This window comes from Rhamphochromis sp. 'chilingali', assembly GCF_963969265.1.
Source record: "Rhamphochromis sp. 'chilingali' genome assembly, chromosome: 19".
In the NCBI taxonomy this organism is placed as follows: Eukaryota; Metazoa; Chordata; class Actinopteri; order Cichliformes; family Cichlidae; genus Rhamphochromis; species Rhamphochromis sp. 'chilingali'.
In genome coordinates, this window is record NC_137946.1 from 31636608 (window position 1) to 31652090 (window position 15483).

Below are 15483 nucleotides of genomic sequence, written 5' to 3' on the forward strand. Positions count from 1 at the left end.
AGGCAAGAAGGCAGGGCTGCAGCTCACAGACAGAGGGCTGGAGTAACAGGACTCTCCACAGCAGAGCAGCAGCTGCAAAAAAAAAAGTAAAAGAAAGAAAAGAGGGAGACAGCTGGGTCACGGGAGTCCACCACGCGTTCAGGAAGCGGCTCACAGCTCGGGGACTCGGCCAAAAGAGGCGGGCATTGGTTTGTTATTGGAAAAGCTGACAAGTGAGCAAGGCAGCAGGGAGGGGACAGAAAGAAAGAGGGGTGGCTGACTGACTTGGTCAGTGAAGGCCTCATGCAGCTTCTTAGCAGCAGCTCCATTCCATTTTTATCTGCTTGACACACCTCGACTTGAAGCAGAGCTCAACAGGAGCCCAGGAGGAAAGAGTTGGACTAAAGAGAGGAATAACAAACAAGAAGGGGGGGAAGGAAGCATGGTAAGTTTGCTTTCACTGCCTTGTTGGGTCTGCTCATTGACTGTGGTTGTCGGTGTGGCTTTGGTGGGTGGGGAGGTGGACTGAGCTTTGATTGCTGCAAGCTGCCTGCTTTAAAAAAAGAGAGCAAATTAAAGTTGCAGTTAGTTCCTTTTACTTTGCTTCTTTCTCCTGGGGGGAGATGGAAGAAAACTGCTTTTTTTTTTCTTCCACTTGGTGCTCACTGGCCTGGGAAAAAAAGCAAAACATTATAACTGCTTTATAAATGCAGAGCCCCTGAGACTGACACGATTTAATTCAGTTATTTGTTGTGAACAGAAAAGTTGGAAGAAACTTTTTTTCCCCCTATTTCTAGATGAAATTGAAAGAAAAGTTGTTTCCAAGACTGTAAATCTCACCTCTGGTCTATAATCTTTGGGTATAGAGAAGCAGAGGAGGAGGAGGCGGGTGAGTGGGTGGGCTGATCTGCCCCCCTCCACCTCTCTGTATCAGTGTCAGCAACACATTTGGTTTCAATTACTTTGGACCTCTGGGGAACAAGATGCTATAAATAAGTAAGAAGAAGGTGGATGTGGACAGACTGCAGGCTACTGTGTGTCTCTGAGGAGGAGGAGGCACATGCTTCAACACGGACTCCGGTTCAGCTCTGGTTGGGACGGATGAGTGTGTGGATTCAGTTGTGGTGACGGGGGCGTGTGTGTTGGTGGGGGAATGAGGGGAGTGAGGGTCTTGTTCGTCACATAGCTCAGTGGGCAAAAGTCATGTCTGTTTTTAAATCATTACAGGCACTCAGATGGAGCTTTGGTTCTTCTGAGCCCAGCTTCACACGCACTACTGTTGGGAAGTTAAAATGCTGACTTTAGAGCTTCAAATGAAACAGTGTTGAAACACATTAACCTCAAATTAGGACCATTTTAACTTGACTTCTGACAGCAAACTTTTAGACACTTTCATTTAGGCAGAGTGGATTTTTCTTGCTAGTAAGTGAGGAAAGTGTTCATTCATTCGCTGAAGCTCAGAACTTGTCTTGAACTTGTCTTGTGTCTTCACACACATATGAGCTTGACTGATAACACACTCTTAATCCATAGGGTTTAACATCGTGTCGGCTCACCCTGTGCAGCTATAGAATCTTTAACTGTTCTGGGATGTTTGGAGAAAAATGTTTGGAGAAGCAATCTGCATGTCTAAGTGCTTGATTGGAAGTGATTGGAACACCTGAATTCAATGATTTGGATGAATGTTCCACCATCTTCCACCTCACCGTGACACAAAGTCTGTGTAGTGTCTGTTCAGTGCGTTTACAACGAGCGAGCATGTGGCCTCCTCCTGCACGCTCTCTGTTACTGAGACCAAACAGAGTGTTTCCAGTAGTGAGATTGTGCTGCGTGCTACACGTGAAAGAGAATCACTTTGGACAGCGTCCAGGCTCGAATCGTTCAACATTGACCAGATTTCAAGTGTTGAAAACAGCCACTGAAAGTAATTTAGAATTTTACCACTTTGCTGAGAGCATGCTGGTTCAGGTGTGTGTGTGTGTGTGTGTGTGTGTGTGTGTGTGTGTGTGTGTGACTGTGAGGATTTTCAGGGCGTACCTGTTGCTTTTTTGTGATTTATGTCAAAATGATTATCCGAAGGTTGCCAAGCGTGGCACATTCATTTAAGAGGCAGCCCTGCTGTGACTCAATGGCTGTAGCATTGTTGTGTTTCATTTCTGTTGCAGCTGAGATTTTTAGTGTTTACTGACCAAGGTTCTGGCCTTGACCAGGAGACCCGAGGGTCTTCTATTTGTGGAGCCTGAGGATGTTTGTTTTGGGCTCGTGGTTGTAAAGCTGTTGCTTTGGGGATGTTGGGGATGGTGTTGACTTCCATGCAGCATAAAGTTCTGTCCCTGCACTCAGTTATTGCCCAAAATATGGTTGGATACAGTACATTGCTTCTGCCCTGCTGTACGTGAACATACCTGCTCTGCTGAATGCTGTTAGACTTAAAGAAAGATATTTTTACAATTACACTTATGAGAAGCCGGTAATATTGAGACAGAAAAATGATGACTTTTCAATATTTAAATTTGCTGTATCAGGATATGTAAAGTTCTCATCCCAATGTTTGTGCTGAGAGTGAGATTTTCTACAGACTTCTGCATGCACGGTGAAACATAAGTCTGGCAACACAAGTTTACACTTATTGAAATGTGGTTTGCACTGGCTGCTCCAGTGTCACCTAGCCAGAGTAGGAAGGAAGGTTGTGCGACTCGACGAATAAAAAACAACAGGCGGGGCTTCCTGGAGGCCGACTGACACAAATAGGAAATCCAGAGCACAAAGAGAGAACAGTTAGCACAGGAGCTGCCAAACTAAGCACGAGTCTGAACATTGTATATTTATACATTCACAGCTGTGCCATGAAACTCCCGGCTCTCGCTTTTCATGCTGATTTTAATGCCAGAGGAGGTTTGGAGCTCTGCAGTTATTAAGTCAGCACAGAGTTGGAGACTGGTGCTCCTCGGCACTCAGCGACCCCTCTAATTTTAGGTGGTCTGCCACTTCACAGCTGAGGTGCTGTGTTTCCTAAATGCTTCCACTTAGCAATAACAACACTTACAGTTGATCACAGAATATCTAGAAGGGAAGAAATTCCACAGTCTTACTTGTTGCGATATTGCCTCCTGCAATATTACCACTCTCGGCCGACTTTTTCACGAATGCCTGTAAAGACAGACCGCTTTGCTGGGGCTTGATTTTACATGCTAGTGGCAATGGCACTGAATAATTCACCTAAAGTCAAAGATTAAGAGGTGTGGCCTAATACTTTTGTCCATGGTGATTAGGTGATGCTTTCTAAGGTGTGCCACTCAGGGAACCTGCAGGAAACTGAGGGAAGCTACGTCTCAGGGATACACAAACCAATGTATTCACTTCCACACAGCAAGTCGGCCCATAGAGCCCTGTGTTAAAATATGGAAATAACAGTATTAACATGTTACAGCCTAAGTGGAAAAAACTCTTTAGGCCTCTGTGGAGAGATTCTTCCTTCAGCTGCACAGGAGTTGAATTTTATTTTGAATACTGGTAAGGGTTAAAGAAAGGGGGCGTGGCTTTCACTCACAGGTATCCTGACACCTGTAGCCAAGTGCTCTTTGCTAGCCTTTAGCTTTGGTAATTGGGGCCATTGAAATTGGCCTCTTACTATGTTTGTGGTATTTGTGCCTTTTAAAGCATTTTTAAGAGAATTATTTGAAACAATGTGGTTTGTTGTGCAGCACAGACCATGCAAGAAGTCTCTGCTTCTGTTCTGGTGCACTAATTAGTGTGTGTGCGTGTGTGTGTACGCATACACTTCATGCTTGATAATGTCTAACATCTACAGAAATATATTGATTTATATAAGAAAAGAACTGTTAATTTATCCATTACACTAATCAGTTTTGATGACTACGTGCTGCATCTAAAGGTCAAATCCAGCAGTTTAAAACTCAGAGGTGACAGTAAAACATTCCTTCTTGCTGCTGCGATGTTTGAATGGGAGGCAGTTCACGACTGCTTCTCAGTTGCTGCAGTTTATTAGAAACTTGGTATGATTTTTGAAAGTTGATATTACTGCCATAAAAGTGTTGTTGAAGCAGTTTTGTGATTTAACAACATCACTGACAGGAGAGTTTACCCGAGGATCGAAATATGATGTTTTTGTTTTCAGGCTTACGTGCAGCCAGCAGCTCTTTCCGTCTATTTTTGCCTTCCACTATTTATACATCGATTATGTTTGCACTCCACCAGGAAACTTCTGCATCCCACTGCGACTCTGACATGTAACACAGTCGACTGCTTCAGGACACATCGCAGCTGTCGATCCACACACAGATATATTAGGAACAGAGTCACGGCTCCAGATATCCCCACACTTCCCAACCCCCAGTCGACTCTCTGTCTCTTCATGTACTCGTTACTGTCTGCTCTCAGCTGTCTGCAGCTGCCTGTTGCCAAAGACAAGTACAACCACACTGCACTCATGCAGACACAGCATCATAATATCTGCACACAGTGTTTATGCTAACCTTTGAGAAGAATCCTTTAACCATTCACATTGTAATGTATGAAATTAATCTGTCACATATTCTGATTCTGACTTCGGGCCCCAGTCACACAGGTGTAAACGCCACATGGTACTGCCCGGTAATCACTGGAATTCCCCAACCGGTTTGGGAGTGGTTGGTGGAGGTTGCTAGCATAGATGGATGTAGCTACTGTGACATCACTCGCTGGCTTGTGAAGCTTTTTGAAGCCTCGAGATGAACATTTTCACTGTCGCTGGGTTGCAAATAAACAGATGTGACAAGGAGGGGCGGGGCTGACTGTGAAATCGCACGTCCATTAGCGAATGACTTTTATCCTCAATATTGAAACATGCGTTTTGGTAATTTTTTATTCTAATGACCCACAATGAGTGACTGAGACCATAATCTCAGCAGGAATCTGTTTCCTATACGAGACTGGAAGTCTTTTTACAATCACAGCTATCGCCATCTGGTGGTCATCTGTTTCTGATTGTGGAAGTGCAGACTTATGGGACTTCCACAATCCTCATTTTTCCTACCAGGAAGCTACATCCATGCTTTTTACTATCTATGGTCGCTGGCAATCAACCAACAGTCACTAGGGTGTTAGGTTGGTTTCAGAAACAACTTGCGGTTGCTTTGGTCACTAGCAGATTGCTGCGGCTGCCTGCAGTTGACGCCCACTTGTCTGCAAACTTAATAAACAGTAAGGAAACTGTGAAGAGTGCAGCACACGCCGGAGATGGTGACCATTCTCCTTTTTCAAAGTAAAAGTTGCCGTTTTTTAAAATGTGTTGGCTTCAGTGGTTATGGACATTTTTATTTTGTTACTTTGTTTGCAAAAACACGTTTCCAAGTTTGACTGCTACTCAGCCAGGAGACAACTGTCTCCTCACTAAGTCCTCAGGCCTGTGGGTCAGGTCATTACATACCATCAGACCAGATTTCTTCCAACATCACCAAAAAAGTCATGAAATAAATGAGGTCAGCTTCCAAAAGTGATCTAGCTCACCATGTTTGTTTTTGCCAAAGGACTGGTGCTGTGGCATTATCATTTAGCTCGAGTAAAGACTCACAGATTTGTTAGCACGGCCGCAGACACTTGATAATATTTATACAAAAAGAAAAAAGGCAGGCCTTAGGCATGTCATTAATGCAGAATAAAATAAATGAATCAAAGTAACCGTGAGCCTTGTTTCAAAGATGCTAAAGTCCTTGGTTTAACAAAAACATGCAGCTAGCAGCTCCAGGCACGGTTGTAACTTTCATCCATGGCTGCTGTAATGCAGGTTTTTAACACCGCTTAATATTAGGCATCGTAATGGCTCCGTAACCCTGGCAGTGTTTCCACCCGCTGACTTACTAAAGTCAACATGGTCTTTCGGAGGAGCCACTGCGAGCTGTCAGCTGTTTGCTGTTAGCTTGTTTTCCAAGGTTTCATCCTCCCCAACAGGCGCAGTTCTGCAGATACAATAAGACCCATGCTTCGAAAGACCAGCTTTGCTCTCAGCCTTGATCAGCATTTAGCATCAAACCACCAAGCTCTGCTGTAGAGCTTTCACTGCACTGAACAGGTGGGAGACCACTCAACTCAGCTATTATGAAGGTGCTGAACATTTCCCTCCAAATTCCCGTTGCCTTTGTAAAGCTTTAACTTCTGAACGTGCACTTTTGAGGGTGTAAGAGCGAACACTACCAAGTAAGATCGTGATCGTGGCTCAAGAGTTGGCAGTTTGTCTTGTAATCAGAAGGTTTCCAGTTCGATCCCCGGCTCAGACAGTCTCGGTAGTTGTGTCCTTGGGCAAGACACTTTACTCCTTCCGCCTACTGGTGATGGCGCGATATGGCAGCCTCGCTTCTGTCAGTCTGCCCCAGGGCAGCTGTGGCTACACCTGTAGCTGCCTCCACCAGTGTGTGAATGAATTGTAAAGCGCTTTGAGGGTCTCGAAAAGCGCTTTAAAAATGCAATCCATTATTATTATTATTATTATTATTATTATTATGAAGAAGAAGAAGGAGGAAAACAGATTTGAGTAAAGTTAAAGAAGACAGGACCACAGAAAGGAAAGAGAAGGAATCAGGCAAAGGCAGAGCAGGTAAACAGAGTTGCTAGCTTGGGGTTAAATTACACAATCACTGTGTGCACTTTTAGCATTTATATTCCAGCTAAACAAACACAATAAGAGCAACATGTTGCCTCCAATGAAAATGAGAGACTTTTATTTCTGTCTGTGTGTCTGCAGCTGCACAGAAACAGGGAAACTGTCACAAAACTGCAGCTTGTTGTCACATTGTCGCGATGCTGATTGACATCTTGCTTACGCAGACATGAATTTACATCAGCTGTTTGGTGCATTCAGCTCCTCAGTCACTCTCAGAACAGCTTTAAAAAAACCAACTGGCACAAGATTTGCTAACACACGATTTCCTCACAAAGATAATCGTCTACACTTTTAATATATGCTGATATGATTTTATTTATTGCAACGCTGTAAGTAGCGACCTGTTGGTTAAGAGCGTAAGAGGATAAGAAAGATCTTCTTATGCCTTAAGTGTTGTAAGGACTGTGATTACGCAACTAATAAATGTAACGGGAAACACAAAAGTTTCAAGTTTAAGTTACATTTAATGTGTGCTAGCTAACAGCAGGTACTAAACTTAGTTTGATAATCAGCAATGTTTGCCCTTCACCCTCTTTATCCCCAAACATATACATTAGCACTGTTACACAGAGGTTCAAATCCTCCGTCTGGCTGGGACCTTTCTCTGTGGAGTTAGCATGTTCTCCCAACTGCTCTGACTTCCTCTCGCAGCCCAAAGGCCTGTTAGGATAACTGGTGCTTTAAATTGGGTGGTTGTATGTCTCCCTGTGTCACCCCTGAGACAGAGTGGGACATGTCTAGGGTGTAACCCACCTCTCACTGCAGGAAGCTGGGATAGACTCCAGCTTCTCCACGACAATAGTTTAAATAAGCAGAAGAGAACAGATGACTGTCATGCAAATAATACACGAGGTTGGCATTTAGCCCGATCTGATCCAGAGATCGCTAAAGAAATGAGGTGCCTGGGATAATAATTTAAGAAGTTTTTCAGCTGGTTGTATCATGCAGCAATAGACGTGCATGATACAGTCAGCTGAAAAACTCTTGAGTCATTCATTCATTAATTTTTTTTACTGTGACAGTTTCTTCCACACTACAGGAGATATATGCATTTGAATAATGCCCAGTGCTGCTGGAAACTGTTTAGCTGAGCTTTTTTGCAATATGGCTGCCCAGCAGAACATTATATTTACCATCTGGCAGTAAGCCTCGTGGTCTTTTTGCAACCATAAAACCACCTCAAGTCTGGAAAGTTGTGAAAAGCGATGCAGAGTAAAACATCCTTGCTCTTTGACACGAGACTGCAGAGTTGTTTCCTCCTGCTTCCGCTCTCTGCTCTACAGGCTGTCCAGAGACACGAGAACGCTTCTTCTCATTTAGCTCTCAGCAGGATAGGGACGGTAAAGGAAAGGATAAGTCTATTTCATCAATAACAAACTATTTTTTGCAGAGCCTTTGTTTTAAAAAAACCATTCAGTTGAATTTTGCATTTTATTGTTGCCACAAATCTTCTCCCACTGGCTCGTATTACCACCGTGCTGGTTGGACATGATGGAGCAAACAACAAAGAAATTACAACATTAATCTAAAGACCAGCTTGTGTTCCCACGTCTGCAGTTTTAATTTATTGACTACTAACATTTATTCACAATAGTAATTTTTTTCCTTTAGGTCTTTAGAAAAGTTGAATATGTTGTATTTTCTTCAAACTCACAACATCTATGATATGTTTAACCAAAGAGAGAGCAAACTTATGAAGCTGAGTGCACAAGATTTTTACTGAACCCACGGGAATCAGCTCCAGAAGATCTCAAACAATTAAGGACTTACTGGTCTGTAGTTAGTTTTTACTGTGGTCATTTATTTATTTACTAGATAACATTATGAGAACATCCTGAAAATGTATTTAGGAATAAAACTGGTGTCATCTGTGCTGCATACTTACTCAAATGCTCTGGTGGTCGGCTCTGTCTGACTAAAGGAGACTCAGGGACGCGGTGGGTGAATGCAGGTATCCCATGGCCTAACAGTACACAGAAGCACATCATGACAGTGATTAACACTGAGAGTGTGAGATATTGAAACTATTAGTCTTGATGCCAGGGGCGGGGACAAAATCAAGTGCATCAAACAAAGGGCGGTATACTGGATTTATGTCCTTAAGGCCATCAGTACATCCGGTGCTAATGAACACTTTGACCCCTCATGTTGTTTATAGTCAGTACCTTGGTCCTACAGTAGGGTCACTGCTTTTATAATTGACTAGAGTTCACCTACCGATGGTGTTGTCGATCCATCGCTAACAGTGTCGCATTTTTAATACTCCAGTGTCTTTGATTCTGTTTTATGGTTATTGATGTTTTGTGTGTGTTTACATATCTCAGACTGTTTTAAAAAACACTTTTCTAACCAATCAGAGGGCTCAGCAGTTCCTGGGCGGAGCCTCAAAAGGTTAGATCAGTGCTGTACTCACCACTGCCCCTAGAGGCTGTGAGAAATAATGCATGCACTTACTGTGACACACCTGTGGAGCATGAAGCTGTAATTTCTGTGTTTTTTATCTTTTATCTTTACACCCAGAAGACGACTCAAGCCGATACACGTTCATGTATCTCTTTAACTCTATCAAATAAAGGCCATTTACTAGTTTTGAATGTTTTATGCTTTTATGGGTTTTTTCCCCTTGCATGAGCACCAGTAGTTTGATGGACACCTTTTATGAACTGCTCACATGTTCTACATGAGATATTACTGGTTTAAACCAGAGTTATCGTGGCACTCAGTGAAACACCCGTCTGCACTTATGCAATGTCTCTGATACTGTCTCCTCTCTCCTGCAGACAGATGGACAGATAGAGCTTCAGGGCGGTTTGAGAGGAAAGTGAGAGGAAAATGAGAAGAGGGACAAAAGTGGGGTTTGAGAGCAGAGAAGGGGGGAATTTGCTGACTGAGTGATAATTTGAGGATTAGACTTTGGAGCAGGAATCAAACTGAGCGGAGCAAACGTCTTCCCACATCCGCCTGGCACTGCACAGCAAAGTCATTTCCATGGAAATTATACCCCTCCCCCCCGCCCGTTGTTTGTGTCCACTTCGCTGCAGGGTAAATAGCACCTAAACCTTCAGACGCCGAGCGAACAAAATGTACAGAGAGGCTGAAATTATATTCATGGAGATGTGCGTGCTTCCTCGATTCCATCAGTTTAATGAGCTGCGTCTGTAAAACCGACCGGACACCTGCAGGGTCCATCCATTACAGTCGTCCTCTTATTTATCTTCTATCAAAGTGTGATCCAGCCATCGGGCGGGTCAATTAAGAGGCTGGGTTTTTATTTATTTAGTGTGATGGCCTGGCAGAGCTCGCAGTCTTTGCACTTCATTACGGCTTCCTCAGACTTTGGCCAAACTTGGAGACACATATAATTAGTTTCCTGCTTTCAAACATAAACCACGACTCAAAAAAGAAATCAGTCAATTAATAAAATGCGAAAAACTTGTCTCTCTTTAGTTCAAACTTTAGCATCTAATGGTTTATTTTCTGAAATAAGACTTATTATAACTGGACTGATTATGCACAGTGTGAGCTCTGTGATTGCAACCACAAATTTGAAACATCGAAATCGTATTTTTAACAAAGCAAAATAATACTTAAAGTTGGCCTTTCTAAACCTCGCAATAAAGGCTGCGATATGTTCAGACTGTGGAGGTTTAATAACTGCAATCAACTCTTCGTGTGTGTTTTTGTCACTCGCCCAACTACAATCAATCAGTCTGTTTGTTCAGATGTTAACAGCTGGGAATTGTTATTAAAAAGGCATTTCTGCAGTGCTTTATTCGACCAAAGTCGTGGCTGGGAAAGACTCGCCAGAGCTGAAAGTTTCCAACTGACTGGATTTCCAGCTTAAACTTTTAGCCGATGCTGTTATCATCAGCTTCATGCTGTTGAAAATGTTGTCTTCTTAGCATCTCAGATTCATTATAGGATAAATAGTTTTATTTAAACTAGTTCAAACCACTGTAAGGGTAAAATTGTTCATTTTTTAAACATATGTTGCTCTTGTGACTGTAAAATTGTAAATGTGCTGTCTTCAGTTCTGTTCATGTGCAGTGAGTTTGTAGTTAGGATTTTAATATAAAAGTATAAATGTATTGTATTTTAATTTAGCGGCAGTTACTGCTGAGCTGCAAGCTGCTTTGCAGCCCACCTCCATATGCATTTGTGTGGGTGGGGTTGCTTCTGGTAGCATCCCCACCTTATGCTTTCCCAACCTGTGCAGACGTGGGGATGTCCCACGTCAGAGCCAAATATAACATGCAATGTGCTGCCAAATATAAATGACTGCAGCTGGAAAAACTTTACCGCATCATAGGTTGACCCGAATCGTGTGATTTATAAATTCTATTTGCAGGGTCATTTTTCCAGTCATTAAGCAAATGTTATTTTTGACAAGGATACCCCGACTTTTGCAAAGTGATGATTTTCTTGACTAGGTGATAAAAGCCAACCTGGCCCTTAGTGAAAAAAATAATCACCTTCACAGTAATTAGTTCTGTTTTCATGCAAACAAAGAAAAACAGCTCCTTGTCCTTCTGCCCGCTTCTGTTGACATCTTTTTGATCAGTCCATCGTTTTAACGATGAAGACTCTCCACAGTTTCAGCAAGAACTCGTGTTAAAGTGAACCGCTAACACATTTTGACTTTGATTTGCTGTTTACACGACTTTGAGGCTGATTACAGGCACTTAACATGATGAGGGACTTCAAGTATTACGATAATTAGCAATATGTTTGTCATATTTTAGACCCAATTAGTAGCAAACAAGTGGGGTTTGGGGAGTAGTTTGTGCTCTCACACAGGTGATGTGCAGTCCCTGCTTGTGAAGCCTCTAATCTGTCTGTACCTGCGGGGTTTAAAAGCAGAGGTCGTGATATGTGTATGCTAAGTTCTTGGTAACTTATTCTGCTGTGCGTACACGCAACAAAAAAACCAGAAACTCTTCTGCTGAAAGACGACTGTGCAGAATTTGATCTGTCCGAAAAAATGATGAAACCCAGCAGCTCCTGGTAGGTGACTTTCTCTTCACGATGTAATGTGTTCTGGCCCAGCAATAGATCTGCATGATACTACTAGGAAGTATCCCTCTGCTGCAGCGAAGCATGGAAACACCGCCTGGGGAAACCAGAAGCAGAAAAAAGCACTAACTTTGACTTTAAGTTTAAAAGGGGAGCCATTATGCTCATTTCTTACTGCATATTTTTATTCGTAGACTCGACTGGAGTAATTTTGCATGATTCACTGTGTAAAATATTCCTTCATCGTACTGATCCTCGGTGCAGCGTCTCAGTTCATCCTGTGTCTGGAAAAAGGCATTTTTAGCTCCTCTGCTTTTACGCTGGGATTTTTCCAACTGGTTACACTTTGTAAACACAAGATACAACAGGTCAGCGACTTTTTGCTCATATTATCATATTTATTATTCTTATAAATGCTGATCCCATTGTTTGAAGCTAGATATGAACATCGCTATTGAAACAGTATGTATAGGGCTTTAAAAACAACCAAGAGTGACATGAGAGGCCACTTATACTGTTTCTAATTTTCATACTATATCATATTAAATAGACTTGAAAAAATGTTGCAGGCTGCGACTACACTCTAGTTTCTTACTGCACCATAAAGTGTAGGACATAAGCTTTGCATTATCATACAGTACATACATCTTTTTATTTTCCCACTCTGTCCCACACATCCACATCTACTCATCCTCATGCCTTCAGTTTCTCACCTACGGCCGGGTATCGTCACTGATTTCTAGAATCGATTCGACTCCGATTCACGATTGGATTCGATTCAATCGAATTGATTTGAATCAGGGAAATTTTGCCTCAGACAGTCAGAAATATTATAATTCCAATCATTTATCAGTACATATCCATATTTTTATATGTATAAAAAGAAAGCTGACACTTGTGAGACTTCATCAGAGGTGTAAGGATCACAGCAGATGCCTTTGTGTCAAAGTAACAGAGCATAAAACATAAAAAAAACATGAAGGAGATTTTCCTGGCTTTTTATAGCAGATAGCTTTAAATATTCTGCAGTAGAACAAGAAGAGAAGAAAACCATGAATCAACATATAAACATTACCTGATGCTGCTGAAGTGAAGCAGAGCAAAGTTACAGAGGTTTAATTAGAGACACAGCTGAGCGTTTTGAAATTTCCCGTAATTTTAAAAAGTTTACATTTCGTCAGTAACAGCGGAAATGAGGCTTTCTTGTCGAACGTCAGTTAAATTAAAAAACAAACAAACAAACACAGCAGCCGGCAGCGCCGTACATGATGGTAGACTGGTGCGTAATAAGCAAGCGAACAATGCAGAAAACAGATTTTTAGATGGGAAACTGGTCTTGAAGTACAGAGAGAGAGCTGTGCATGAAGTGTGATTTAAAGGTCAGAGGGAATTCATGACGATGTTTATGTGAAGTGAAACATGAAGCGTAGTTTGGATCTTCTTTTGCTGCTGGTTCAGTCAAATTTGGTTGGAGAGAGACAAAACCTGCAGCTTCAGAATCAGCGCAAAAAAAGACGTAAACACAGAGCGCAGACCCGCCGACGCATCAGAATCAGTGAGCTGTCGGCTTTCAGCCCGACGGCGTGTCCGTTTAGTCAGGTGAGAAAGCTGACGTCTCACTGATCCTGATACGTCTGCGGCCGCGCTCTGTGTTTACGTCTTTGTGCAGAATCCTGCTGCAGTTGACGTTTTTAGCTGTTTGGTGGTTGTCGAAATTTTGTGAGGTTTAGCCTGAGATTCTGGTGTTTCGTACAAAATTAATTTATGTTTAAAAAGCGATTCAGGATTTTAATGAATCGATATTATTCACGCTAGAATCGATTTTAATCAAATAACCCCTATTCTCATCGTATGCGTCTGTTTTTTAATCTTTGCACTGGGAGTCCAGCAGACCAGCTGATCTGCACCACCTTGAAGATGAGAGCTCTGACATGATTAATCGTTACATTGTAAACTAACTCTAACGCTGTTCCCGGTCACAAAAACTGGAAACAACATCATACGTCTGCTGCTATCAAAGCTTGAACATACAATTAGTGAAATAACCATTACAAATCTTATAAATGGTGAACTTTAGTTTGCTGTTTTTATTCTCAAAGGCGTCAGTATTTCAGCTGTATTTCCAAAGAACGGTGCATAACTGTACAAAACGTCCGTTCTCTTTCTGTAATCTTTGTTGTTCTATAACCTTTAACTGTCTTTAGTTTTCACCTTTGCTGTGAAGGTTGTGATCTCTTTGCTTCTCCCTTTTCTTTCTCTCTGTCTCCCTTCATGCTTCCTCGCTCTCTCATCTCTTCTCCATTCCTTTGATGTTTTTCAATGTTTTTTTTCCTGAGAGGTATTTTAGCTTCTCCTGCTTTGTCTGTCTCTTGTCTTTTCCACTTTTGTCTCCCTTGTTTCTGTTCTTCTGTGTGTGCGTACCTATTGCTGACTTCTTTTTTTTTAAACTTTGTCACGTCCCTGAGAGAGTACAGCATGACCGATTGGCACTTACCAAAGAAATTGTTGTTCTAAATAGTCCCAGACACCCAAACAACGCAGCAGTGTGCATACAAATGAATGCTCGGTCCGCATCAGAGAAGATGGACAACCGCGGCGAGCACCTATAATGATGATGCTGTAGATGAGCGCAGAGTGCAGTAAATACCCCAGATGTTTACCGGAAACCATCTTTGAAGTGCAGAGAAGTCAAAACCGCCATCAGTCAGCTTGTGACGGCACAGGAAATGAATGCAAAGAGGTTTAGAAGAATAAGATTGTATAATACATGAAAATCCTGACGGGCTGCATGTGTAATATGCTAAATCAGTGACCTCACTATAATTAAATATACTCGAAAATGGCCTGTTGGTGTCTACCAAGGCATTAAGAATTAACTAATTAGTAATTATGATGTAACGGCAGAGGGGGAACAAAAATCAGAAATATGTCATTTGAGTCCTGCAGAGTGAGACGTGTCAGCGTCTGACAGGATGACATTTTCCAGTTTCACAAAATACTGATGTGAATCTGTCACATCTGGGCTGTATTCTCAGTGTGATTTCTGCTCTTCAGTAACATCTGGGCAACTTATTTCCAGAGTTTCCCACTTGTTGTTTTTACCGGGTCACCCCACTATAGCACACTCAAACTGACCCCTTTGTGGAGAGAAGCGGTGTTCCTTTGAGTCACGTCCACATGCTTCATTGTTGTGTGTTTCTATGAATGGTGAGCCCGTGATAGATCTTCTCTGACTGATACATTTAGGGACTAAATCCTAGTTTGTCATGAAACAAACTGAGATGGTGTAATGAATGAAGCAAGCACGGTGGATCAGCGGTTTGCACTGCAGCCACAGAGTATAAGGCAAGAGGTTCCTGTGTTTGGTGTTTACCTCAGATGTGACCAGTGAGATAATTTGCTCCATTATCGATTCCTCCCGCCTCCATGTAATATGTTCTTTCCTCTTTAAAGAGGACATGAAACACTAAAGACTTAAAAGCTAATTTACAGCACTGAGCTCTGCTCTCAACAAATCACTGCTCAAAGTTACAGTTTAAAAACGTGTTTAGCGCCATCTTCTGTCAGTATGGAACATGACGTCATGTGGTTGGTTGGTTGCAGCTAATAGACTTGCATTAGTTTATGTTAGCTAACTAGGGACAGAATTGATAACTCAGAGTAAGAAAACGACACTAAAACTAGAAATCAGTTTAAGTGGATCACTTTAGTGCTGCTCCTGGCTGGAACGATGAGTTTTATGTTAAGAAACCGAGGATCTACTGTCCACTTTCACTGTAGCTGTGTCCCAAAACGTTGGCTGCATCCTTCGGAGGACCCGGCCTTCGTGGTCT

General features: G+C 42.2%; 1 protein-coding gene across 3 annotated transcripts in view; it reads left to right on the forward strand.

Annotated features, from left to right (window-relative positions):
• Window positions 1–15483, forward strand: part of sgcd (sarcoglycan, delta (dystrophin-associated glycoprotein)) — a 353669-nt gene that overhangs the window by 158410 nt on the left and 179776 nt on the right. Inside the window, exon 1 of one of the 3 annotated variants that reach the window (XM_080867175.1) lies at window positions 18–424. The exons of the other annotated variants lie outside the window; for them this stretch is intronic. Within the exon in view, the coding sequence (XP_080723301.1) occupies window positions 422–424 (3 nt within the window). The 5' untranslated portion in view covers window positions 18–421. Of the gene's footprint in view, window positions 1–17; window positions 425–15483 lie in introns of those variants that run through there. 3 annotated transcript variants of the gene reach the window in all.